The sequence below is a fragment of the Coregonus lavaretus genome (genome assembly GCF_964263955.1).
Source record: "Coregonus lavaretus genome assembly, chromosome: 12".
NCBI lineage: Eukaryota > Metazoa > Chordata > Actinopteri > Salmoniformes > Salmonidae > Coregonus > Coregonus lavaretus.
In genome coordinates this window covers 21,175,364-21,201,221 of record NC_139999.1, presented here as the reverse complement: position 1 = coordinate 21,201,221, position 25,858 = coordinate 21,175,364, and the positions used below count along the sequence as shown (strand labels likewise).

The 25,858-nt window shown below is 45.1% G+C and overlaps 1 protein-coding gene across 1 annotated transcript in view; it reads left to right on the top strand.

Annotated features, from left to right (window-relative positions):
* The window catches only part of LOC311138976 (FYVE, RhoGEF and PH domain-containing protein 5-like), a 75,842-nt gene that overhangs the window by 23,921 nt on the left and 26,063 nt on the right, over positions 1 to 25,858 (top strand). The window contains exons 4-7 of the mRNA XM_084173790.1: positions 3,848 to 3,965; positions 4,840 to 4,898; positions 13,519 to 13,549; positions 24,030 to 24,181. Coding sequence (XP_084029916.1) covers positions 3,848 to 3,965; positions 4,840 to 4,898; positions 13,519 to 13,549; positions 24,030 to 24,181 — 360 coding nt within the window. The remainder of the gene's footprint in view (positions 1 to 3,847; positions 3,966 to 4,839; positions 4,899 to 13,518; positions 13,550 to 24,029; positions 24,182 to 25,858) is intronic.

The window sequence follows — 25,858 nt, the reverse complement described above, 5'->3', positions numbered from 1 at the left end:
AGGCATTGGCTTGAGGGGGCTCAACACCCTTTCCTCATTTTGACTGACCATCGGAACCTGGAGTACATCCGGGCAGCGAGGAGACTGAACCCTCGCCAGGCTCGATGGAGTATGTTTCTCACCAGGTTCGTATTTAAAATCACGTACATCCCTGGGTCCCAGAATGGTAAGGCAGATGCGCTGTCCCGGCGGTATGACACGGAGGAGAGGTCCGTTGAGCCTACTCCCATACTACCGGAGTCTTGCCTTGTGGCACCGGTGGTGTGGGAGGTCGATGCTGAAATCGAGCGAGCGTTGCGTACCGACCCCAGCCCTCCACAGTGTCCTGAGGGTCGGAAGTACGTTCCGCTCGAGATTCGGGATCGACTCATTTACTGGGCTCACACGTCACCCTCCTCTGGACATCCGGGTATTGGCCGGACAGTGCATTGCCTTAGCACTAAATACTGGTGGCCTACTTTGGCTAGGGATGTGAGGGTTTATGTCTCCTCCTGCTCGGTGTGCGCCCAGTGTAAGGCGCCCCGACATCTGCCCAGGGGTAAGTTACAACCCCTGCCCGTTCCACAACGACCATGGTCCCACCTCTCGGTGGATTTTGTGACAGACCTTCCCCTCTCTCAGGGGAATACCACCATCCTGGTCGTTGTGGACCGGTTCTCTAAGGCCTGTCTTCTCCCTATGTCGGGTCTTCCTACTGCCCTACAGACCGCTGAGGCCCTATTTACCCACGTCTTCCGGCATTACGGGGTGCCCGAGGATATAGTGTCTGATCGAGGCCCCCAGTTTACCTCCCGTGTTTGGAGAGCGTTCATGGAGCGTTTGGGGGTCTCGGTTAGCCTTACCTCAGGGTACCACCCGGAGAGTAACGGGCAGGTAGAACGTGTCAACCAGGATGTGGGTAGGTTTCTGAGGTCGTATTGCCAGGACCGGCCTGAGGAGTGGGCACGGTACATTCCCTGGGCCGAGATGGCCCAGAACTCTCCGCCACTCCTCTACCAACCTAACCCCCTTCTAATGTGTATTAGGTTACCAGCCGGTTCTGGCACCGTGGCAGCAGAGCCAGATCGAGGCCCCTGCGGTGGATGATTGGATGAGGCACTCGGAAGAGACGTGGAACGCTGCCCACGTCCACCTGCAGCGGGCCGTCCTTCGTCACAAGGCGAGCGCCGATCTCCACCGCAGTGAGGGGCCGGTGTACGCACCCGGAGATCGAGTCTGGCTCTCTACCAGAAACCTACCCCTCCGCCTGCCCTGCCGGAAGCTGGGTCGGCGGTTTGTGGGGCCCTTTAAAGTCCTGAGAAGATTGAACGAGGTGTGTTATAGGTTACATCTACCTGTTGAGTATAAGAATATTAACCCCTCGTTCCATGTGTCTCTTCTCAGGCCGGTGGTAGCTGGTCCACTCCAGGACAATGAGATAGGAGAGACTCCTCCGCCCCCACTGGACATCGAGGGGGCTCCGGCGTACACCGTTCGGTCCATCTTGGACTCCAGACGCCGGATGGGGGGTCTCCAGTATCTCGTGGAGTGGGAGGGGTACGGCCCGGAGGAGCGGTGCTGGGTGCCGCGGAGGGACATCCTAGACCCATCTCTCCTGTCGGAGTTCCACCGGGACCATCCCGCGCGCCCTGCTCCGCGTCCTCCTGGTCGTTCCCGAGGCCGGGGTCGGCGCACGGCTGGGGCCGCGCGTCAAGGGGGGGGTACTGTCACGGTTTCGGCCGAGGCTGCTCCTCCTCCTGGTTCGGGCAGGCTTCGGCGGTCGTCGTCCCCGGAGTACTAGCTGCCACCGATCTATGTTTCATGTTCGTTTGGTTTTGTCTTGATGTTGTACACCTGTGTCTTGTTAGTCCTCGTTAGTGTCCTATTTAGTTCTCGTTGGTTGTGTTTGTCTTTGTGTGTGATTGCTCTTCTGTTTTCGTGTTGGAGCTACGTACTTCCCTCCAGTGTTTTGGAGAGGTTTTTCGCACATGTTAGTGCGCCGTTTATTTGACGCCTGTGTGCGCCGTGATTTCGCCTTTGGGCTTATTGTGCTTATTTCTCTACGTGAATATTGCACTAAAGTCTTTTGGACTGAGCCTCTGCGTCCTGCGCTTGATTCATGCACCACACCCACCTTCAGCACCCCTGACACATACACTCAATTAGTATTTGCTAGCATTGCCTTTAAATTGTTTAACTTGGGTCAAACGTTTCGGGTAGCCTTCCACAAGCTTCCCACAATACGTTGGGTGAATTTTGGCCCATTCCTCCTGACAGAGCTGGTGTAACTGAGTCAGGTTTGTAGGTCTCCTTGCTCGCACACGCTTTTTCAGTTCTGCCCACCAATGTTCTATAGGATTGAGGTCAGGGCTTTGTGATGGCCACTCCAATACATTGACTTTTTTGTCCTTAAGCCATTTTGCCACAACTTTGGAAGTATGCTTGGGGTCATTGTCCATTTGGAAGACCCATTTGTGACCAAGCTTTAACTTCCTGACTGATGTCTTGAGATGTTGCTTCAATAAATCCACATCATTTTCCTTCCTCATGATGCCATCTATTTTGTGAAGTGCACCAGTCCCTCCTGCAGCAAAGCACCCCCACAGCATGATGCTACCACCCCCGTGCTTCACAGTTGGGATGGTGTTCTTCGGCTTGCAAGCTACCCCCTTTTTCCTCCAAACATAAAGATGGTCATTATGGCCAAATAGTTCTATTTTTATTTCATCAGACCAGAGGACATTTCTCAAAAAAGTACGATCTTTGTCCCCATGTGCAGTTGCAAACCGTAGTCTGGCTTTTTTATGGCGGTTTTGGAGCAGTGGCTTCTTCCTTGCTGAGCGGCCTTTCAGGTTATGTCGATATAGGACTCGTTTTACTGTGGATATAGATACTTTTGTACCTGTTTCCTCCAGCATCTTCACAAGGTCCTTTGCTGTTGTTCTGGGATTGATTTGCACTTTTCGCACCAAAGTACGTTCATCTCTAGGAGACAGAACGCGTCTCCTTCCTGAGCGCTATGATGGCTGCGTGGTCCCATGGTGTTTATACTTGCGTACTATTGTTTGTACAGTTGAACGTGGTACCTTCAGGCGTTTGGAAATTGCTCCCAAGGATGAACCAGACTTGTGGAGGTCTACAATCTCTTTCTGAGGTCAAGCAAAGAGGCATTGAGTTTGAAGATAGGCCTTGAAATACATCCACAGGTACACCTCCAATTGACTCAAATGATGTTGATTAGCCTATCAGAAGCTTCTAAAGCCATGACATCATTTTCTGGAATTTTCCAAGTTGTTTAAAAGCACAGTCAACTTAGTGTATGTAAACTTCTGACCCACTGGAATTGTGATACAGTGAAACAATCTGTCTGTAAACAATTGTTGGAAAAATTACTTGTGTCATGCACAAAGTAGATGTCCTAACCGACTTGCCAAAACTATAGTTTGTTAACAAGAAATGTGTGGAGTGGTTGAAAAACGAGTGTTTATGACTCCAACCTAAGTGTATGTAAACTTCCGACTTCAACTGTATATCATATGGAATCAGGCAAACATATTAGAATTTTAAATGTGAAAGTAATTTTTGCTTCATAAAACAGAGGTTGTACGCGCATATGGTACGCGCATATGTGTGTGTGTCCCTTTGGTCTGTCTCTCTGTGATGAACCTGTTCACATGCTGTTAATGTCCCTGCAATCTGGCTCCGGTCATCCATAGTACTACTTTAGGACGTAGACACGCACACACACACACACACACACTCAAACTCACACAGCGGAGCGGATATTACACGCAAGGGCAGGATGAGCGGTGCATTGAAAAATGAAGAGTAAGTTTGACTGTCTTCTTTTCTCTCCCTGATGTTGCAGTGCCTACACCGAGCCTTTCCCAGTGAACCATAATCCAGCAGGGCTCTCAGCTGAGGAGGACCATGGATGTACCTCAGAGGAGGAGGAGGGAGGAGTGGAGCATGGCTACGACAAACAGGTGAGACATCCAGCAGGAGAATCAATAGACTATGTCATTTTATGAACATGTATTAAGTCACAGGTTTCACAGATCTTCAAAGATTTGGGTTATGAGCAAATTTTTCTAAGACGGATGGCCTTTACTTGTATTATCCACAAAATAATATTTAACTTGGCTACCACATTCAATGATGTGTATCACTTGCTGTAGAAACTCCTGGTTCCTCCTCCTTTCTATTCAATCAGCCATTTTATAGCAGCCCAGAGATGGACCCCACCCCATCCCTCTGCCACAATAATATCAGCCTGGCTCCGGCCACTTGACTCACATTTCCATGTTTTCTTTTTCTTCAAAAGAAAAACACAATAAGGAGAGAAATAGTTGAGCCAGTCCCAGGAACAGTTCTCTGGATGAAAGTGGGTTTTGGTCACATTCTAAGGAAGTGAGGATCAACATGCTAGTATGGTTATATTTGTAAACGGTTCTGGTTTAGGAAAAAACTAGAAGAGTAAGACTAATGGCCATAATTCCCTAAAATGTGTTCATATTTATGGTAGGTCCTAGAGGTTTAGAGGCTAGTGATTACCCTCTAAATCAATGGGGAGCATTGTTGTCGCCACGAACGCAGCCAGTCAGCCTCTCATACATAATGCATCTGAATTTAAACCTGTGTATTTGAAAAAGCTTTCCTGTCTATACTCCACACTAATTAAATAATCAGTCTTATTTTGACAGCAGAAAATCTACAAAAATCTGAATTTGCTTTTCGTCAGTCTCCTGTTCCCCACGTAGCTGTTGCTATTTATGTTTCACAGGAATACGTGCACACATAGAGCCTTTCAACATCAGCTCTGTTCATTCATCTCCTGCTGCTTTCACTTCTGTCACCCAGATTGATGGGCGGTCCAGAGCCTTCTACGTCGCCAAAGAGCTGGTGGATTCTGAGAGACTGTGAGTATCTCTTTTAATGGATTCAGTAGCCTCCCTGCTTTAGTCAGGCCATTCACCCCCCTCTCTTGTTCTCTCTCTTTCTCTCCTCTCTCTCTCCCTCTCTGTCCTCTTCATTACTGTTTTCACAAATTCATTGAGCAGCATCCACAGCAACCCAAACTGACAACCAATTATATTTAAACAATAAAGCATGACAACCCTGGGATTATCGTGTGATAGCTCCCGACTAAGGACTGTTCTTAGGCCCGAAGCGAAGCCAAGAGCCGGGTAACAGCCCTTAGGAGGGAGTTATCACACCATAATTCCCGGGTTTGAGGGCCTTATTTATTTTATAAAACAGTTGCCAACATATATTACATTCGTTTTATTTCTTCCTTCCAACAGACGATATAGTCCAGTTAAAAGCCAGTTGTTAGTTCTGAAGTTGCTAACCAAACAGGCTGGTCATTAATTATATTATCATGTTTTGACCAATGATTTATATATACACTAGATGACTGACGGGGCTCTGCCTCTATCTTGGCACTCCCCCACCATTGTAAAAACGTTTTGGAAGCTATAGAAATGCATTTATTAAAGTTTTTGCCACGTTTATTCTATTACAGACACCTTAATGCATACTTTTAAATTGTATTATGTGAGCTAAACCTACAAATATTTGTTTTTCCTTAACAAGGAAAAACAAATACTGTCCCCACTACAACAACAAAATACTTAAAAACATGTAATTTTGTCCTTTAAACATTTTATTGAAATACTGTAGAATTCCATTCATTCCTATGGAGGACTGCAACTTCTGGGGAGTGCCTATATGGCTGACCAGTGGCTTCAAAGCCTCTCACTGGTCAATACATGGCATCAGGAATCCAGTGTTTATATACAACATTGGTTTTGACCCAGTCGTTCGTTCTATTCATTCCACATTGTTATGTTAAACAAATCATTGGCATGTACAGTAGCTAACTACCAGAGGGTCAATGATGACGAGAGACAAGAGTTACAGTTCATATAAGGAAATCAGTCAATTGAAATAAATAAATTAGGCCCTAATCTATGGATTTCACATGAACGGGCAGGGGCACAGCCATGGGGAGCCAGGCCCAGCCAATCAGAATTGTTATTTTCCCCCACAAAAGGGCTTTATTACAGACAGAAATACTCCTCAGTTTCATCAGCTGTCCAGGTGGCTGGTCTCAGACGATCTCGCAGGTAAAGAAGCCGGATGTGGAGGTTCTGGGCTGGCATGGTTACACGTGGTCTGCTGTTTTTAGTCCGGTTGGATGTACTGCCAAATTCTCTAAAACGACATTGGAGGCGGCTTATGGTAGAGAAATGAACATTCAATTCTCTGGCAACCGCTCTGGTGGACATTCCTGCAGTCAGCATGCCATTTGCATGCTCCCTCAAAACTTGAGACATCTGTAGCATTGTGTTGTGTGACAAACCTGCACATTTTAGAGTGGCCTTTTATTGTCCCTAGCCCAAGGTGCACCTGTATAATAATCATGCTGTTTAATCAGCTTCTTGATATGCCACACCTGTCAGGTGGATGGATTACCTTGGCAAAGGAGAAATGCTCACTAACAGGGATGTAAACAAATTTGTGCACAACATTTGAGAGAAATAAGCTTTTTGTGTGTATGGAACATTTCTGGGATCTTTTATTTCAGCTCATGAAACATGGGACCAACACTTTGTTCAGTATACAGTACCAGTCAAAGGTTTGGACACAACTCATTCAAGGGTTTTCTTTATTTTTACTATTTTCTACATTGTCGAATAATAGTGAAGACATCAGAACTATGAAATAACACATATGGAATCATGTAGTAACCAAAAAAGTATTAAACAAATCAAAATATTTTTTTTGATTTTAGATTCTTCAAAGTAGTAGCCACCCTTTGCCTTTATGACAGCTTTGCACACTCTTGGCATTCTCTCAACCAGATTCATGAGGAATGCTTTTCCAACAGTCTTGAAGGAGTTCCCACATATGCTGAGCACTTGTTGGCTGCTTTTCCTTCACTCTGCGTTCCGACTCATCCCAAACCATCTCAATTGGGTTGAGGTTGGGTGATTGTGGAGGCCAGGTCATCTGATGCAGCACTCTATCACTCTCCTTGGTCAAATAGCCCGTACACAGCCTGGAGGTGTGTTGTGGGTCATTGACCTGTTGAAAAACAAATTATAGTCCCTCTAAGCACAAACCACATAGGATGGCGTATCGCTGCAGAATGCTGTGGTAGCCATGCTGGTTAAGTGTACCTTGAATTCTAAATAAATCACTGACAGTGTCACTAGCAAAGCACCCCCACACCATCACACCTCCTCCTCCATGCTTCACGGTGGGAACCACACATGCAGAGATCATCCGTTCACCTACTCTGCATCTCACAAAGACATGGCGGTTGGAACCATAAATCTCAAATTTGGACTCATCAGACCAAAGGACAGATTTCCACCGGACTAATTGTCCATTGCTCGTGTTTCTTGGCCCAAGCAAGTCTCTTCTTATTATTGGTGTCCTTTAGTAGTGGTTTCTTTGCAGCAATTCGACCATGAAGGCCTAATTCACACAGTCTCCTCTGAACAGTTGATGTTGAGATGTCTGTTACTTGAACTCTGTGAAGCATTTATTTGGGCTGCAATTTCTGAGGCTGGTAACTCAAATGAACTTATCCTCTGCAGCAGAGGTAACTCTGGGTCTTCCTTTCCTGTGGCGGTCTTTATGAGAGCCAGTTTCATCATAGCGCTTGATGGTTTTTGCGACTGCACTTGAAGAAACTTGTTCCGTATTGGCTGACCTTCATGTCTTAAAGTAATGATGGGGGACTGTCGTTTCTCTTTGCTTATTTGAGCTGTTCTTGCCATAGTATGGACTTGGTATTTTACCAAATAGGGTTATCTTCTGTATACCACCCTTACCTTGTCACAACAAAACTGATTGGCTCAAACACATTAAGAAGGAAAGAAATTCCACAAATTAACTTTTAACAAGGCACACCTGTTAATTGAAATGCATTCCAGGTGACTACCTCATGAATCTGGTTGAGAGAATGACAAGAGTGTGCAAAGCTGTCATCAAGGCAAAGAGTGGCTACTTTGAAGAATCTCAAATATAACATATATTTTGATTTTGTCAGTGTTGCTGTAGGTGGGTGTGGTGGTGGAATCAGGCGCAGGACGCAGAAAGTAAGTCCAAAAGACTTTAGTGGATGCACAAACACAAGCACGAATAAATGCCCTGAGGCGAGAACTCCGCACGCAGGCGAAAACAAAACGGGCGCACAAAACAGGTGCGACAAAACACTCCAACACAATGGAGAACAGCTCAACCGAGCAAACGTAAACGTACTAGCAAAACGCACGACAGTGAAAACAATCACACACAACACTTGACAAACACAACGAGAACTTATAGGACACTAATGACACTAAACGATAACAGGTGTACAATACCAGACCAGACCAAACGAACATAGAAACATACAACGGTGGCAGCTAGTATTCCGGAGACGACGAACGCCGAAGCCTGCCCGAGCAAGGAAGAGAGGCAGCCTCGGCCGAAACCGTGACAGTACCCCCCCCCCTTGACGCGCGGCTCCAGACATGCGCCGACTCCGGCCTCTGGGACGACCAGGAGGACGCGGAGCAGGGTGCGTCGGGTGACCACGATGGAATTCCATCAGGAGAGACGGGTCCAAAATGTCTCTCCTCGGCACCCAGCACCGTTCCTCCGGGCCGTACCCCTCCCACTCCACTAGATATTGGAGACCCCCCATCCGACGTCTCGAATCCAAGATGGACCGCACGGAGTACGCCGGTGCCCCCTCGATGTCCAATGGGGGCGGAGGAGTCTCCCTGATCTCATTTTCTTGGAGTGGGCCAGCTACCACCGGCCTGAGAAGAGACACATGGAACGAGGGGTTAATACTTTTATACTCAACAGGTAGTTGTAATCTGTAACACACCTCGTTCAATCTTCTCAGGACTTTAAATGGCCCTACAAACCGCCGACCCAGTTTCCGACAGGGCAGGCGGAGGGGCAGGTTTCTGGTAGAGAGCCAGACTCGATCACCAGGTGCGTACACCGGTCCCTCACTGCGGTGGAGATCGGCGCTCGCCTTTTGACGACGGAGGGCCCGCTGCAGGTGGACGTGTGCAGCGTTCCATGTCTCCTCCGAGCGCCGCACCCACTCATCCACCGCAGGAGCCTCGATCTGGCTCTGCTGCCAAGGTGCCAGAACCGGCTGGTAACCTAACACACATTGGAAAGGGGTTAGGTTAGTGGAGGAATGGCGTAGGGAATTCTGGGCCATTTCGGCACAGGGAACGTACCTTGCCCACTCCTCCGGCCGGTCCTGGCAGTATGTTCTAAGAAACCTACCCACATCCTGGTTCACACGTTCCACCTGCCCATTACTCTCCGGGTGGTAACCCGAGGTGAGGCTCACCGAGACCCCCAACCGCTCCATAAAAGCTCTCCAGACTCTGGAGGTAAATTGGGGACCTCGATCAGACACAATATCCTCGGGTACCCCGTAGTGCCGGAACACATGGGTGAATAGCGCTTCGGCGGTCTGCAGGGCAGTAGGAAGGCCCGGCATAGGGAGCAAACAACAGGCCTTAGAGAACCGGTCCACAACGACCAGTATAGTGGTATTCCCCTGTGAAGGAGGAAGGTCAGTGATGAAATCCACCGAGAGGTGAGACCATGGTCGTTGTGGAACGGGCAAGGGTAGTAACTTACCCCTAGGCAGATGTCTAGGCGCCTTACACTGGGCGCACACCGAGCAGGAGGAAACATAAACCCTCACATCCCTCGCCAACGTGGGCCACCAGTACTTAGCACTAAGACAGTGCACTGTCCGGCCGATACCAGGGTGTCCAGAGGAGGGTGACGTGTGAGCTCAATAGATCAATCGATCCCGAACCTCGAGCGGAACGTACTTCCGACCCTCCGGGCATTGAGGTGGACTAGGGTCGGTGCATAACGCCCGCTCGAGTTCAGCATCGACCTCCCACACTACCGGTGCCACCAGACAAGACTCCGGCAGTATGGGAGTGGGCTCCACGGACCTCTCCTCCGTGTCATACCGCCGAGACAGTGCGTCTGCCTTACCGTTCTGTGACCCAGGGATGTACGTGATCTTAAATATGAACCGGGTCAAAAACATATTCCACCGCGCCTGGCGAGGGTTCAGTCTCCTCGCTGCCCGGATGTACTCCAGGTTACGGTGGTCCGTCAAAATGAGGAAAGGGTGTTGAGCCCCCTCAAGCCAGTGCCTCCACACCTTTAGGGCCTGTACCACGGCTAACAGCTCCCTGTCCCCAACGTCATAATTTCGCTCCGCCGGACTGAGCTTCTTGGAATAAAAAGCACAGGGGCGGAGTTTAGGTGGCGCGCCGGACCGTTGCGAAAGCACGGCTCCTATACCGGCCTCTGACGCGTCCACCTCTACCTGAAATGGTAAAGAGGGATCCGGATGCGCCAGCACCGGGGCCGAGGTAAACAGGTCCTTCAGCCTCCCAAACGCCCTGTCCGCCTCGGCTGACCACTGCAGACGCACCGGACCCCCCTTCAAAAGAGACGTTATGGGAGCTGCCATCTGTCCAAAACCCCGGTTAAACCTCCGGTAGTAATTCGCAAACCCCAAAAACTGCTGCACCTCCTTCACAGTGGTTGGCGTTTGCCAATTACGCACGGCTGACACCCGGTCTACCTCCATCTTCACCCCTGACGCAGACAACTGATAACCCAAAAAGGAGACCGACTCCTGGAAAAACAGACACTTCTCTGCCTTGACATACAGGTCGTGCTCCAACAGCCTCCGCAACACTCGGCGCACCAGGGCCACATGCTCGACTCGGGTAGACGAGTACACGAGAATGTCATCTATGTACACGACCACCCCCTGCCCCTGCATGTCCCTGAAGATCTCATCCACGAATGATTGGAAAACTGAAGGAGCGTTCATCAACCCGTATGGCATGACAAGATACTCGTAATGGCCCGAGGTGGTACTAAAGGCTGTCTTCCATTCATCGCCCCCCCTAATGCGCACCAAGTTGTACGCGCTCCTGAGATCTAATTTAGTGAAGAAACGCGCCCCGTGCAATGACTCCGTCATGGTCGCAATCAGCGGGAGTGGATAACTGTACTTCACCGTGATCTGATTGAGACCACGGTAATCGATGCACGGGCGTAACCCACCATCCTTTTTCTTCACAAAAAAGAAACTCGAGGACGCAGGGGAAGTGGAGGGCCGTATGTATCCTTGTCTCAGAGATTCGTCTATGTAAGTCTCCATAGCTCTCTTCTCCTCCTGAGACAGAGGATACACATGGCTCCGTGGGAGCGCAGCTCCTGCCTGGAGGTCTATCGCACAATCTCCCTGCCTATGGGGAGGCAACTGCATCGCCCTCGACTTACTGAACACAATAGCCAAATCCCCATACTCAGGGGGAACGTGCAATGCGGGCACCTGATTTGGACTCTCCACCGAGGTAGCCCCTACGGAAACGCCTAAACATCGACCCACACACTGAGCAGACCACTCCATCAGAGCCCTCTCCTGCCACGAAATAGACGGGTTATGGGTACTCAACCAGGGCATGCCCAGCACCACCGTATACGCAGGCGAGTCGATCAGAAATAGCTGGATCATCTCCTGATGACCCCCCTGCGCACACATCCTAAGTGGCGCCGTGACCTCCCTGATCAAGCCCGCACCCAACGGACGGCTATCTAGGGCATGAACGGCGAAGGGGGCGTCAACAGGGAGAAGGGGAATCCCTAAGGCTAAACAAAATCTCTTATCAACAAAATTCCCTGCCGCGCCTGAATCTACCAGCGCCTTATGCTGGGAATGAGGTGCGACCTGTGGAAAACGCACAGGTATACAGAAGTGCGCAACAGAGAGCTCTGGGTGAGTGGGGCGCCTACTCACCTGGAAGGGCTCCCCAGTGCGGGGCCTGTCGTCTTCTCCCCTAGGAGGCCATCCCCAGCACCTAGCCGCGGTGTGTCCTCCCCGACCACAGTTGGTGCAGGAGATGGACCCCCTCGTACTCCGACCCCTCCTCTCTCTAGCGCCAGCGCCCCCGAGCTCCATGGGGCACGGCTCGGAGGTGCTGGAGGGTGAAATGGACGGACCCCCCTCGGGACGTCCGCGGGTAGCTAGCAGGGTATCCAGCCTGATGGACATGTCGACTAACTGGTCGAACGAGAGGCTGGTGTCCCGACAGGCCAGCTCCCTACGGACGTCCTCACGTAGACTACAGCGGTAGTGATCAATGAGGGCCCGCTCATTCCACCCTGCATCCGCCGCTAGAGTCCGGAATTCCAACGCGAAATCCTGGGCACTCCTCTTCCCCTGCCGGAGGCAGAACAGACGCTCCCCCGCCGCTTTCCCCTCCGGGGGATGGTCAAACACCGCCCTGAAGCGGCGGGAGAACTCGGCGTACGTGATGGTGGTAGCGTCTATTCTCCTCCACTCGGCGTTGGCCCATTCTAACGCTTTGCCGGAAAGGCAGGAGATCAGGGCGGACACGCTCTCGTGTCCCGAGGGCGCCGGGTGCACGGTGGCCAGGTAAAGCTCCACCTGGAGAAGGAAGCCCTGACACCCGGCAGCGGTCCCATCGTAGGCCCTCGGGAGCGAGAGTCGAACTCCTCTGGGTTCCGGAGCGGGAATGGGCTGACCTGCCGATGGTGAGGGCAGGGAAGATGGCGTTGGGGGTGTCCCTCGGGTCTCCCAGCGTTGGAGGGTGGTGATCACCTCCTGCAGGGCGGACCCCATCCGCAGGATCTGGTCATTCTGCTCCCGGACCCTGTCCTCCAACGTCTCCGGTGCTGCTGCGGCTCCTGCTGATTCCATTCGAGCAGGTGTGTGATTCTGTCAGTGTTGCTGTAGGTGGGTGTGGTGGTGGAATCAGGCGCAGGACGCAGAAAGTAAGTCCAAAAGACTTTAGTGGATGCACAAACACAAGCACGAATAAATGCCCTGAGGCGAGAACTCCGCACGCAGGCGAAAACAAAACGGGCGCACAAAACAGGTGCGACAAAACACTCCAACACAATGGAGAACAGCTCAACCGAGCAAACATGTAAACGTACTAGCAAAACGCACGACAGTGAAAACAATCACACACAACACTTGACAAACACAACGAGAACTTATAGGACACTAATGACACTAAACGATAACAGGTGTGCAATACCAGACCAGACCAAACGAACATAGAAACATACAACGGTGGCAGCTAGTATTCCGGAGACGACGAACGCCGAAGCCTGCCCGAGCAAGGAAGAGAGGCAGCCTCGGCCGAAACCGTGACAGATTTGTTTTACACTTTTATGGTTACTACATGATTCCATATGTGTTATTTCATCGTTTTGATGTCTTCACTATTATTCTACAATGTAGAAAATAGGAAAAATAAAGAAAAACCCTGGAATGAGTAGGTGTGTCCAAACTTTTGACTGGTACTGTAAATCATGGGAGAGACTTTGAACCTTGTCCTTTTATATCTTGTAATAATCTCCTACTATGTGTGAATGGATGTGTGAATGGATTCCCATTCAAGCTGACAATATCACTAACTCTCTCTTGTTGTTTTTCAGACATGTAAAGGCCCTCAAGCTCCTTCAAGAGGTAAGATAAACAAACTGATCAACATCAGTCTCATTGAAAAAGCCCTCTGAATACTCCAATTAAAGGTCCCAAAAGCCATTGATAACATCACTTCCTGTGTGTCTGCTCCTTGGTTTGTGGTGGTTCTCTCCGGCCGTCAGCCTGCACTTTGCTCAGGTTTATCAGTGTTGTTCCAGCTAGGTTGACTTCCTCGCCTTGACAACTTGAGCTCGTCAGCCCAGGGGTAGTCAGTCAGAGGATGACGCAGAAACGTACGCACCAGGCTTTGTTTTGGATGTCCTTACACAAGCGCTCAGGCACAACCAAGTTCGTTGACACCAGGGTACCTGACACAGAGAAAGGTCAGGAATAGGTCAACCTTTTATTCAGTTATGCCTGCTGTAACTTCACCTCTTCAATAAAAATGTTGGTATAAGATAGCAAGGGGATTGGTTCTTTGTACAAGTTGCCCTAGGCAGGAAATACAGCAGAATGAGACATTTTGAATGAGGGCAGTGCAGTGAGGAAAACCCAGGGTTGAACTGTTGATTCCCAGAGGTCAGTGATGCATCAAACCCAGCGGTTGTCATTCCTCTCCATTATTCCTTTCTGCCTGTCAGAGTAAGTGTCCAGTCCAGATCCCATCAGGGCTGGCTGAAAGATGGACATTTCCCAGTAAGGCACTGAAGCTCGACCTTTACATATAGGATAGATTGAATGCGGTACTCTGAATAATTAATTTGATCCCATTTTGTTCTCAGAAGAATGTTGTATGTAGAGCCCATGCATTTGCATTTGACCTAGAATGCTGTTGGTTTAAATTCCAGATGGAACAAAACCTAAATGAGAGACTTGATCTTCTGCTGAATCTGTGAGCTGTAGATATTTTATCATAGAGCTGGTGTGTGTGGTTGTTTGGATAGTTGGAACCTGACAGGTTGAATCCAGGGAACCTCATCATTCATACTTGATACCCTTGAGCAAAGGCACATCCTGAATTAGTTAGTTAGGTGTATACCCACGATTTATGATTGGTTCATTGGAAAGCTGTAGTCTATGCAATTTGATCCAATTAAACAAGCTGAGTTAGTTAGGTGTATACCCACGATTTATGATTGGTTCATTGGAAAGCTGTAGTCTATGCAATTTGATCCAATTAAACAAACTGAGTAATAAATATTATACATGAGTCCACTCTAATGATCGTACTTTATATCATCATTATACTAGGTTTGTTGTTTAGATACTATAGTGTAGACATACCAATGTTTATGGGCTTCTTCTTGTTGCTTTGTTATGAGTCTTTCATGTAAAGATCATGAGCATTGTTCTTTTTTAAATGTTTTTTCATGAATTCTCAGTCATGTACACTTCCCATATTTTTGAATACTGAACGCAGGTGGTTTAACCTTGGGTTTTTACCTTCACAATAATGTTATTATTTCAGCTACTTGTCCCTCATACCCAGAGCCGCCTCTTCCTCTAGGCAGACTACGCACTGCATGTGGGGTCCCGTGGCAGCTAGGGGGCCCCCGACCAAATAAACTCAGTCAGGGTCTCAACTTACTGTTGAGAAAGAAAAGTACAAGGTGCAATTTCGAAATTTGGTAGTGTATCGGCAGGTCTCCTCTTTTTATGTCAGTCACTGACAGTCACTCAATTAGCTCATGTCAGCAAAAAAATTGTTGATTGCTAGATAAGGTAGTCTAGCCAGCTATCTAAACCTTGTAGGCCTAATCATCACCAAATTAACCACCGAGCACGCAGGGCATGTGCCCAGGGGCCCTGACCTCCAGGGGGCCCCCATTGATCTTGTTTGTCACTCTCACATAGATATCATTGTACCCAGCTCCACAAGGGGGCAAAAGGGGGCTTAGCCCCCTCAGTTGAAATGTGTGCCCCCTCAGTTTTAGTTTTATGTTCCAATATAAAAATAGCTAAAAAGTTCAAATGACTGAGTGACAGGTTGGCGCAAAATCTGTATCTCTGCTGCGCTGTATCAGCACAATGGAAAGAGCGCGCCGTGGTGTGTGTAGGGGGGCTACGGAAAGCCACTGGGGCTCAGGGTTTTCATTAGCTGCTAATTGCCGGCTTTTGGCCGATAAAATAAATGATAAGCCGATAAAAATAATTGTAGCCGGCCAAATTGTCTGGGGCTGCCCTGCTGCTGAGGAGAGAGATAAAGCGAGAGAGGAGCCTTGGCATAGCCTACTGTTGATTGCTAAGATGGAGGCCTTTTTCATTGAAGGAAAACTAAAGTGGAGGTGTCATAATACCCATAAAACCTAGTGGTCAAACAGGGAAATGGTTCCAATTACTTTCCCACCATTCATTTTTCCCATAGGGAATTTTAGAAAGACTTAAAATAAGGGCTGTGTTTCATGTACAGTGGGGAAAAAAAGTATTTAGTCAGCCACCAATTGTGCAAGTTTTCCCACTTAAAAAGATGAGAGAGGCCTGTAATTTTCATCATAGGTACACGTCAACTATGACAGACAAATTGAGATTTTTTTTCTCCAGAAAATCACATTGTAGGATTTTTTATGAATTTATTTGCAAATTATGGTGGAAAATAAGTATTTGGTCACTTACAAACAAGCAAGATTTCTGGCTCTCACAGACCTGTAACTTCTTATTTAAGAGGCTCCTCTGTCCTCCACTCGTTACCTGTATTAATGGCACCTGTTTGAACTTGTTATCAGTATAAAAGACACCTGTCCACAACCTCAAACAGTCACACTCCAAACTCCACTATGGCCAAGACCAAAGAGCTGTCAAAGGACACCAGAAACAAAATTGTAGACCTGCACCAGGCTGGGAAGACTGAATCTGCAATAGGTAAGCAGCTTGGTTTGAAGAAATCAACTGTGGGAGCAATTATTAGGAAATGGAAGACATACAAGACCACTGATAATCTCCCTCGATCTGGGGCTCCACGCAAGATCTCACCCCGTGGGGTCAAAATGATCACAAGAACGGTGAGCAAAAATCCCAGAACCACACGGGGGGACCTAGTGAATGACCTGCAGAGAGCTGGGACCAAAGTAACAAAGCCTACCATCAGTAACACACTACACCGCCAGGGACTCAAATCCTGCAGTGCCAGATGTGTCCCCCTGCTTAAGCCAGTACATGTCCAGGCCCGTCTGAAGTTTGCTAGAGTGCATTTGGATGATCCAGAAGAGGATTGGGAGAATGTCATATGGTCAGATGAAACTAAAATAGAACTTTTTGGTAAAAACTCAACTCGTCGTGTTTGGAGGACAAAGAATGCTGAGTTGCATCCAAAGAACACCATACCTACTGTGAAGTATGGGGGTGGAAACATCATGCTTTGGGTCTGTTTTTCTGCAAAAGGACCAGGACGACTGATCCGTGTAAAGGAAAGAATGAATGGGGCCATGTATCGTGAGATTTTGAGTGAAAACCTCCTTCCATCAGCAAGGGCATTGAAGATGAAACGTGGCTGGGTCTTTCAGCATGACAATGATCCCAAACACACCGCCCGGGCAACGAAGGAGTGGCTTCGTAAGAAGCATTTCAAGGTCCTGGAGTGGCCTAGCCAGTCTCCAGATCTCAACCCCATAGAAAATCTTTGGAGGGAGTTGAAAGTCCGTGTTGCCCAGCGACAGCCCCAAAACATCACTGCTCTAGAGGAGATCTGCATGGAGGAATGGGCCAAAATACCAGCAACAGTGTGTGAAAACCTTGTGAAGACTTACAGAAAACGTTTGACCTGTGTCATTGCCAACATAGGGTATATAACAAAGTATTGAGAAACTTTTGTTATTGACCAAATACTTATTTTCCACCATAATTTGCAAATAAATTCATTAAAAATCCTACAATGTGATTTTCTGGAAAAAGAATTCTCATTTTGTCTGTCATAGTTGACGTGTACCTATGATGAAAATTACAGGCCTCTCTCATCTTTTTAAGTGGGAGAACTTGCACAATTGGTGGCTGACTAAATACTTTTTTCCCCCACTGTAGGCTTACCCTGGCGTGATGTTTTAATAACCATGTAAATCGCTCTCAGACAAGGTGACTTTTATCAATATATTCGACTCTATTTACTCTCAGATTCTAAAATGCTAATTAGCATCAAAGTAGACATCATGCAAGACTACAAATCTCTGCAAGCTCCTGCACGTCATCTGTAGCTGACACCTTTGCTAACAGGTAATATGTCAATTTAAAACTTGCACAAGACAGTTCAAAGAATTGTCAGTTTAAAGTAATTTAGCCAATTTATTAATTACAAAATGTTAATTAATCCAGAGATAATTTATTTATATTATTAAATTTTTTTAGGGGGTAGATCAGCTTTAATATTGCCAATAGATTGTGGCTTCTATCAGTGTAATTGTCTGCATAATTTCCAATCCCCCATATCTTTTTTGGTATATACAGTTGAAGTCGGAAGTTTACATACACCTTAGCCAAATACATTTAAACTCAGTTTTTCACAATTCCTGACATTTAATCCTAGTAAAAATTCACTGTCTTAGGTCATGTAGGATCACCACTTTATTTTAAGAATGTGAAATGTCAGAATAATAGTAGAGAGAATTATTTATTTCAGCTTTTATTTCATTCATCACATTCCCATTGGGTCAGAAGTTTACATACACTCAATTAGTATTTGGTAGCATTGCCTTTAAATTGTTTAACTTGGGTCAAACGTTTCGGGTAGCCTTCCACAAGCTTCCCACAATAAGTTGGGTGAATTTTGGCCCATTCCTCCTGACAGAGCTGGTGTAACTGAGTCAGGTTTGTAGGCCTCCTTGCTCGCACATGCTTTTTCAGTTCTGCCCACCAATGTTCTATAGGATTGAGGTCAGGGCTTTGTGATGGCCACTCCAATACTTTGAATTTGTTGTCCTTAAGCCATTTTGCCACAACTTTGGAAGTATGCTTGGGGTCTTTGTCCATTCGGAAGACCCATTTGCGACCAAGCTTTAACTTCCTGACTGATGTCTTGAGATGTTGCTTCAATATATCCACATAATTTTCCTTCCTCATGATGCCATCTATTTTGTGAAGTGTACCAGTCCCTCCTGCAGCAAAGCACCCCCACAGCATGATCCTGCCACCCCCTTGCTTCACGGTTGGGATGGTGTTCTTCGGCTTGCAAGTCGCCCCCTTTTTCCTCCAAACATAACGATGGTCATTATGGCCAAACAGTTCTATTTTTGTTTCATCAGACCATGCAAATGAATTACTTAAAAATCATACAATGTGATTTTCTGAATTTTTGTTTTAGATTCCGTCTCTCACAGTTGAAGTATACCTATGATAAAAATTACAGACCTCTACATGCTTTGTAAGTAGGAAAACCTGCAAAATTGGCAGTGTATCAAATACTTCTTCTCCCCACTGTATATACACTACTATATAGATATCCCTATTTGGTAAAAGACCAAGTCCACATTATGGCAAGAACAGCTCAAATAAGCAAAGAGAAATGACAGTCCATCATTACTTTAAGACATGAAGGTCAGTCAATACGGAGTTTCTTCAAGTGCAGTCGCAAAAACCATCAAGCGCTATGATCAGACTGGCTCTCATGAGGACCGCCACAGGAATAGAAGAACCAGAGTTAACTCTGCTGCAGAGGATAAGTTCATTCGAGTTACCAGCCTCAGAAATTGCAGCCCAAATAAATGCTTCACAGAGTTCAAGTAACAGACACATCTCAACATCAACTGTTCAGAGGGGACTGTGTGAATCAGGCCTTCATGGTCGAATTGCTGCAAAGATTATGAAATAACTTATTTCTTCAATACCATCTCAGTAGTCTATTACACTTTTTAGCACTGTGAATGGCTTTATAAGCTGATAGGCGTACTCATTTTTTCTATTGCATGATGCAGGAAAATAAAATTGGTGCGACCAAATCATGGGCTGGTGCCACCAACTGAAAAATGTAGAGGTACCAGTGGCACCAGGGGAAAATGTTAGTCTGGAGCTCTGCTACAAGGGGGAAATGTTAGTCTGGAGCTCTGCTACAAGGGGAATGTCCTCGGTATGGAAAAGTTGTAATATTGTAGTGGACAAAGATTTTGGAACTTTTAATTCTTAATTTATTTGTATTTATAATCATTGGTTTTATCATTATTATTATTATTATTGTATATTATTGTTATGTTATTATTGTAGGCCTATTTATTATTTAAATAGGTCTTTAAATATGCAGTTCTTTGAATATGCAAAACGTGTTTTGTTTCATTATGTTCAGACATTTTTGTAGGCTAAATTACGTTTGTTCTCTCCTATTCCTGACCTAAATTGTTTGCTCCGTATTTAGTTTAAGATAGGTTATTAGTAGGCCTGTTGTAAAATAAATATCTTTAGCCTATTGCTGTCATTTGTTGGGTACAGTAGGCACTACCTTTTCTTTGTAATTTATGCAATATAGCATATTCAAAACTTTTTTGAAGGTTTAAACCATTTCGCAAGGGTTTTGCTTCATTCTGGTGGGCCATTTTTCTTTGGCCAAATTAAGTTCAAACTGTAACGTTGTGTTTTCCGCAATACAATATCCTGCTTGTATTGTCCCTATAAACAATGGCTTGACTTACTTTTGAAATTATCCTGATAAAGTTGTGAAACTTTTGTGAAGGTTTGTTGTGGTGTGGCTATTAGCCGATTATACTGCAGGCCTATGGTATGAAGGCAGTGCGCACAGGTGACTGATTCCGACAATTGAACTTGACGTGTAGAAGAATGTTTTAGGCCTACCAGTTGCTCCTATAATTTAACAATATAATGCTTATATTTATTTTAAAAATATTCTAATTGAAAATGTACGAATTAGCCTGCTCCTCCTTTTTTAAATATTAATACAGTGGACGCCTAAGCCAATAGGCCTATGTATGCAATGCCCTGATTCATTTAGTGCTAAAATCTCTGACAGCTGAATCGTGAGGTGAACAATTATTGTTGAAGGAAAGTAAAAACCAATAAAACAATAGGCTATAAAGTTTTTGCATATGCTACAGATTGAAACACAAGGAATAGTGTTTTTGTACATTGCCTTCAGAAAGTATTCATACCCCTGGACTTGTGTTACAGCCTGAATTCAAAATGGAGTCAATATTATTTTTTTCACCCATCTACACACAATACCCCATAATGACAAAGTGAAAACTTGTTTTTAGAAATGTTTGCACATTTCTTGAAAATGAAATACAGAAATATCTTATTTACGTAAGTATCCACACCCCTGAGTCAATGCATGTTAAAATTACCTTTGGCAGCGATTACAGCTGTCAGTCTTTCTGGGTAAGTCTCTAAGAGCTTTGCACACCTGGATTGTACAATATTTGCACATTATTCTTTTTTAAATTCTTCAAGCTCTGTCAAGTTGTTTGTTGATCATTGCTAGACATCCATTTTCAAGTCTTACCATTGATTTTCAAGCCAATATAACGTTAAAGTTCATTTCTTAGTTCACTTTAGTTCCTTATTGCAAACAGGATGCATGTTTTGGAATATTTTTTATTCAGTACAGGCTTACTTCTTTTCACTCTGTCATTTAGGTTAGTATTGTGGAGTAACTACAATGTTGTTGATCCATCCTCAGTTTTCTCCTATCACAGCCATTAAACTCTTTAACTGTTTTAAAAAAAAAACTTTAGAAAGTATGCCTGTATCTTTGTAGAGACTGGGTGTATTGATACAAAATACAAATTGTAATTAATAACTTCACCATGCTCAAAGGGATATTCAATGTCTGCTTGTTTTTATTTTTACACATCTACCAATAGGTGCCCTTTGCGAGCCATTGGAAAACATCCCTGGTCTTTGTGGTTGAATCTGTGTTTGAAATTCACTGCTCGACTGAGGAACCTTACAGATAATTGTATGTGTGTGGTACAGAGATGAGGTAGTTATTCAAAAATCATGTTAAACACTATTATTGCACACAGAATGAGTCCATGCAACTTATTATATTACTTGTTAAGCACATTTCTACTCCTGAACGTATTTAGGCTTGCCATAACAAAGAGGTTGAATACTTATTGACTGAAGACATTTCAGCTTTTCATTCTTTATTAATAAAAAAACATCTACAAGCATAATTCCACTTTGTGTGTTGGGAAGTGACACAAAATCTAAATTAAATCCATTTTAAATTCAGGCTGTAGCACAACAAAATGTGGAAAAAGTCAAAGGGTGTGAATACTTTCTGAAGGCACTGTAATTAGTTACCGTATAGGGAGGTTTTAAGGACACTTAAATGTGGCTCTTCTGAAGAGGTAAGAAACAATCTAGCTTGTTATTTTTTTATCAAAATCTTGCTTTAGTTTGTAGGGCGCTGTCCATGGTGCTTATAGAGCGCAGTGGAGATTTCATGCCTTTTTAACTTTTATGTTTATTGTGGTATAGCGTGATATAAGCAGAATTCAATATAATTCCAATGCAAGAACCCAAATGACGCCCCTTGGTATAGCTACATATCGGTATGTTTCATCATAGAAATGGATACATTCTGTTATTTTTTTCTTGGTAGCCTATTGGTCTTTGTGGTTGTAAATGGAACTGTATGTATTGGAAACGTGTTCGAATTTGATTCACAGAAGTGTATTGTGTATCACAACGTGTTGCTGAACTCATGAGCGGCATGATTTTTCATGTCTGACGCGGGCCTATAGGCCTATTTATTTGTCAAGACACCTGAGCATGACTACATCTTACTGTAGGCTGTTTTGGTTATTTGGATCTCCATTAACCTTTTGTTTACTGGGTTTGTTTACTGTTAATGTAGCCTAACTAGCCTAAATATAGATTGTGTCATGCCTTTATCGATCTGATATGCTAAAATAAAATCTCACTTAGGGCCTCCCAAACACTGCTCATACCCACCTATCAGGTATGACATTCATCCATGTTTCATCATTCTGTTGCATAATGCATAAAAGCAACACTGGTCTATAATCATTCTTAAAGCTATAACAGCAGTAGAGAGCCATCTTGGGGCCTCCTGTAGCTCAGTTGGTAGAGCATGGTGCTTGCAACGCCAGGGTTGTGGGTTCAATTCCCACAGGGGGCCAGTATGGAAAAAATGTATGCACTCACTAACTGTAAGTCGCTCTGGAAAAGAGCATCTGCTAAATGACTAAAATGTAAATGTATGGGGTAGGATGTTCCAAAGTGGGTTCCCTCTCCAACAGACCTAACTCAGGAATCCATGATTGGAACAGTCCAGACCATCCTAGACAGACCACTCCCAGCACACCCCCTCCCCCCACCACACATACACACACTCTCTCTCCCTTTCTCTCTGTCTCTCTTTCTCTCTCACACCCACATACACACACACACACACACACATATGCGCACGCACACACACACACACACACACAGCACACACACACACACAGCTGGAGGAAAGAACACTGTCAGTGAGAGTTGGGAGAAAACACACAGGCTATTGTTCCATTGTTTGATAAGGAATAACACAAATACAAAGAATTTCCAGACACTGTCCCCAAATGGGAAGTGAAGTTCTGCTTCTGAGTGTTCTTCTCCAGGACTTTCCCAATAACAGGTTGAACATACAGTATGTTACTCAGACCTGACTTTTGATGTCTTTATAAAATGTGTCTCTCACGATTGACTAAGCTTGACTGGCTGTTTAACCAACTGTCTAATGCTCTCATTTGACCTGGTATGCTTTTATTTAATACACTGGGGCTGAAAGGAGATGAGAGATGTAGAGGGTAAAGCTGCTGACCTGTGTAGGGAGTTAGTGAGCTGTGTGCAGGACAACAGTGTCCGTCCCTGGGGATGGGGCGGCCAGGACATTAAGTAGCAGTTCTGCTTCACAGCAGCAGTGATGAATGCTAACTCAGATGCGATCGATAGTACATGATGAACGGGAGGTGCTAAAGCAAAGTGTCATACTTGTTTTATGTCTGCAGTGTTCTAAAAGTGAAATTGATGAGGTCCAGACGCTTGTCCTTGTAGACACATTATGGCTTTATATTATAGATGGTATTTGCTACCAGACAGACGTTCCAGGAGGGACAATTGATATTGGTTAAGCATTTTGACACATTCATCGATTAGTGAGCTTTCATGTTTTCCCCAATTCTTGGAGTAGATAAATTACCCTTCTCACGAGCATTCCCTCCTAGAAAAGTGCCATTACTCCACTGAAGTTTTAAAGGCTTACTATGGTTATGAACATATAGGTCATGTCAGTATGTTGATAAATGGTAGGGTTGTGGTCAACAATGTATCAGCAACCAAGGTCATTATGTAATCCAACAGCTGGTATATAACTCAGGTCCAGCAAGCCTTTTCCTAAGTGGTTGGACAGGCAGAGACCACAGAGGAACACAGACTAAGTTGATACTGGATTAGGGGGACAGGAAGAATGTTAAGCTCTAGGAGAATCTGACCCATCACCCCGCTACCTCTCACCCTCCTTCCCCCTTTCCCCCCTCATTCTCCTCCCTCTGTCCTTGCTTCCTCCCTCCCTCTCATGCAGGACTTCAGGGCAGCAGTGTTGGAGGCGGTGGGGGAGGATGGGGAACCTGTGGTGGAGGAACAGAGGCTGGGGGAGATACTTGGCACGCTCCCTGAGGTCTACATACTCCACAGCAACATCCTTACCGAGCTGGATACATGCATCAGACAGTGGTGAGACATACAGTACATAAAACCCAGTGGGCATGTGACAGTCTATATGCACTCAGAGATAAATACCCACAGACTTGTAAACTCCATAGAATAAAGCCTGGACAGTTTTAAATTTCAAGCACATCAAGTAGAATGATTGTAAATAGTATATTACCCTACTGTATATTTTTGTAAAATCAAATCAAATTGTATTTGTCAAATGCGCCGAATACAACAGGTGTAGACTTTACCATGAAATGCTTGCTTACAAGCCCTTCCCAACAATGCAGAATTAAATACAAATAAAAATTCTAAAACAAGGAATAAAATACACAAGAATGGAGCTATATACAGGGAGCACCAGTACCATATCAATGTGCAGGGGTACGAGGTATTTGAGGTAGATATGTACATGAAGGCAGGGTAAAGTGACTAGGCATCAGGATAGGTAATTATTAAGGTATTTGAGGTAGATATGTACATGAAGGCAGGGTAAAGTGACTAGGCATCAGGATAGATAAGAATAAGGTATTTGAGGTAGATATGTACATGAAGGCAGGGTAAAGTGACTAGGCATCAGGATAGATAAGAATACAAATAAAGAACAAAGTAGCAGCAGGAAATGATGAGTGTAAGTGTGTTTTTATGTTTATTCATTCAGGAGCTCAGGAGGTATTGACATGTTTCTCTGACTGTAATTCAATAATTTACCTGTCAACTGTTATTCAATAATTTACCTGTCAACTGTTATTCAATAATTTGCCTGTCAACTGTTATTCAATAACCTACCTGTCAACTGTTATTCAATAACCTACCTGTCAACTGTTATTCAATAACCTACCTGTCAACTGTTATTCAATAACCTACCTGTCAACTGTTATTCAATAACCTACCTGTCAACTGTTATTCAATAACCTACCTGTCAACTGTTATTCAATAACCTACCTGTCAACTGTTATTCAATAACCTACCTGTCAACTGTTATTCAATAACTTACCTGTCAACTGTTACGGCTCAGTTTTGAAAATAGGAGAAAGATTGTTCAAACAACACTTCTCCCATTATTGGATTTTGATGATATTGTTTACATGCATGCGGCAACCTCTGTTTTGAAACCCTTGGACGCAGTCTACCATTCCGCAATACGTTTTATCACAGAGGACAATTTTAGGACTCATCATTGTAGTCTGTATAAAGATGTGGGATGGACCTCTCTGTCTGTAAGAAGAGAGCTGCATTCTCTTTTATTTATTTACAAAGCAATCTTACAGAAACTCCCTGCATATGTAACTTCATTAATTCAGTTAAGAATCATAAGTTACCAAACCCGTTCTCAGTAATGCATAACACTAGAGATCCCTTCAGTCTCCACAGATTTGGGAAAATTTGCGTTGAGTTTTTATGCCCCTAATTTGTGGAACAATCTGCAGAGTCCACTGCAGTTAGATGTGGTGGTGCCACTCAGGCAGTTTAAATGATTGATTGAGGACCTCTATGTAGTTGAATGTGATTGCTTTTATTAAATATGTTTATTTTAGTTTATTGTGTGCTGAATTATATTGTTTTATACACATATGTGTATGTTGTTTTATTATTCAGTTTTTATTGGAATGTATACAGGGCTCTCTTGTAAAATAGATATTTAATCTCAATGTGACTCCCTGTTTAAATAAAAGTTAAATAAATAAATAAAATGCA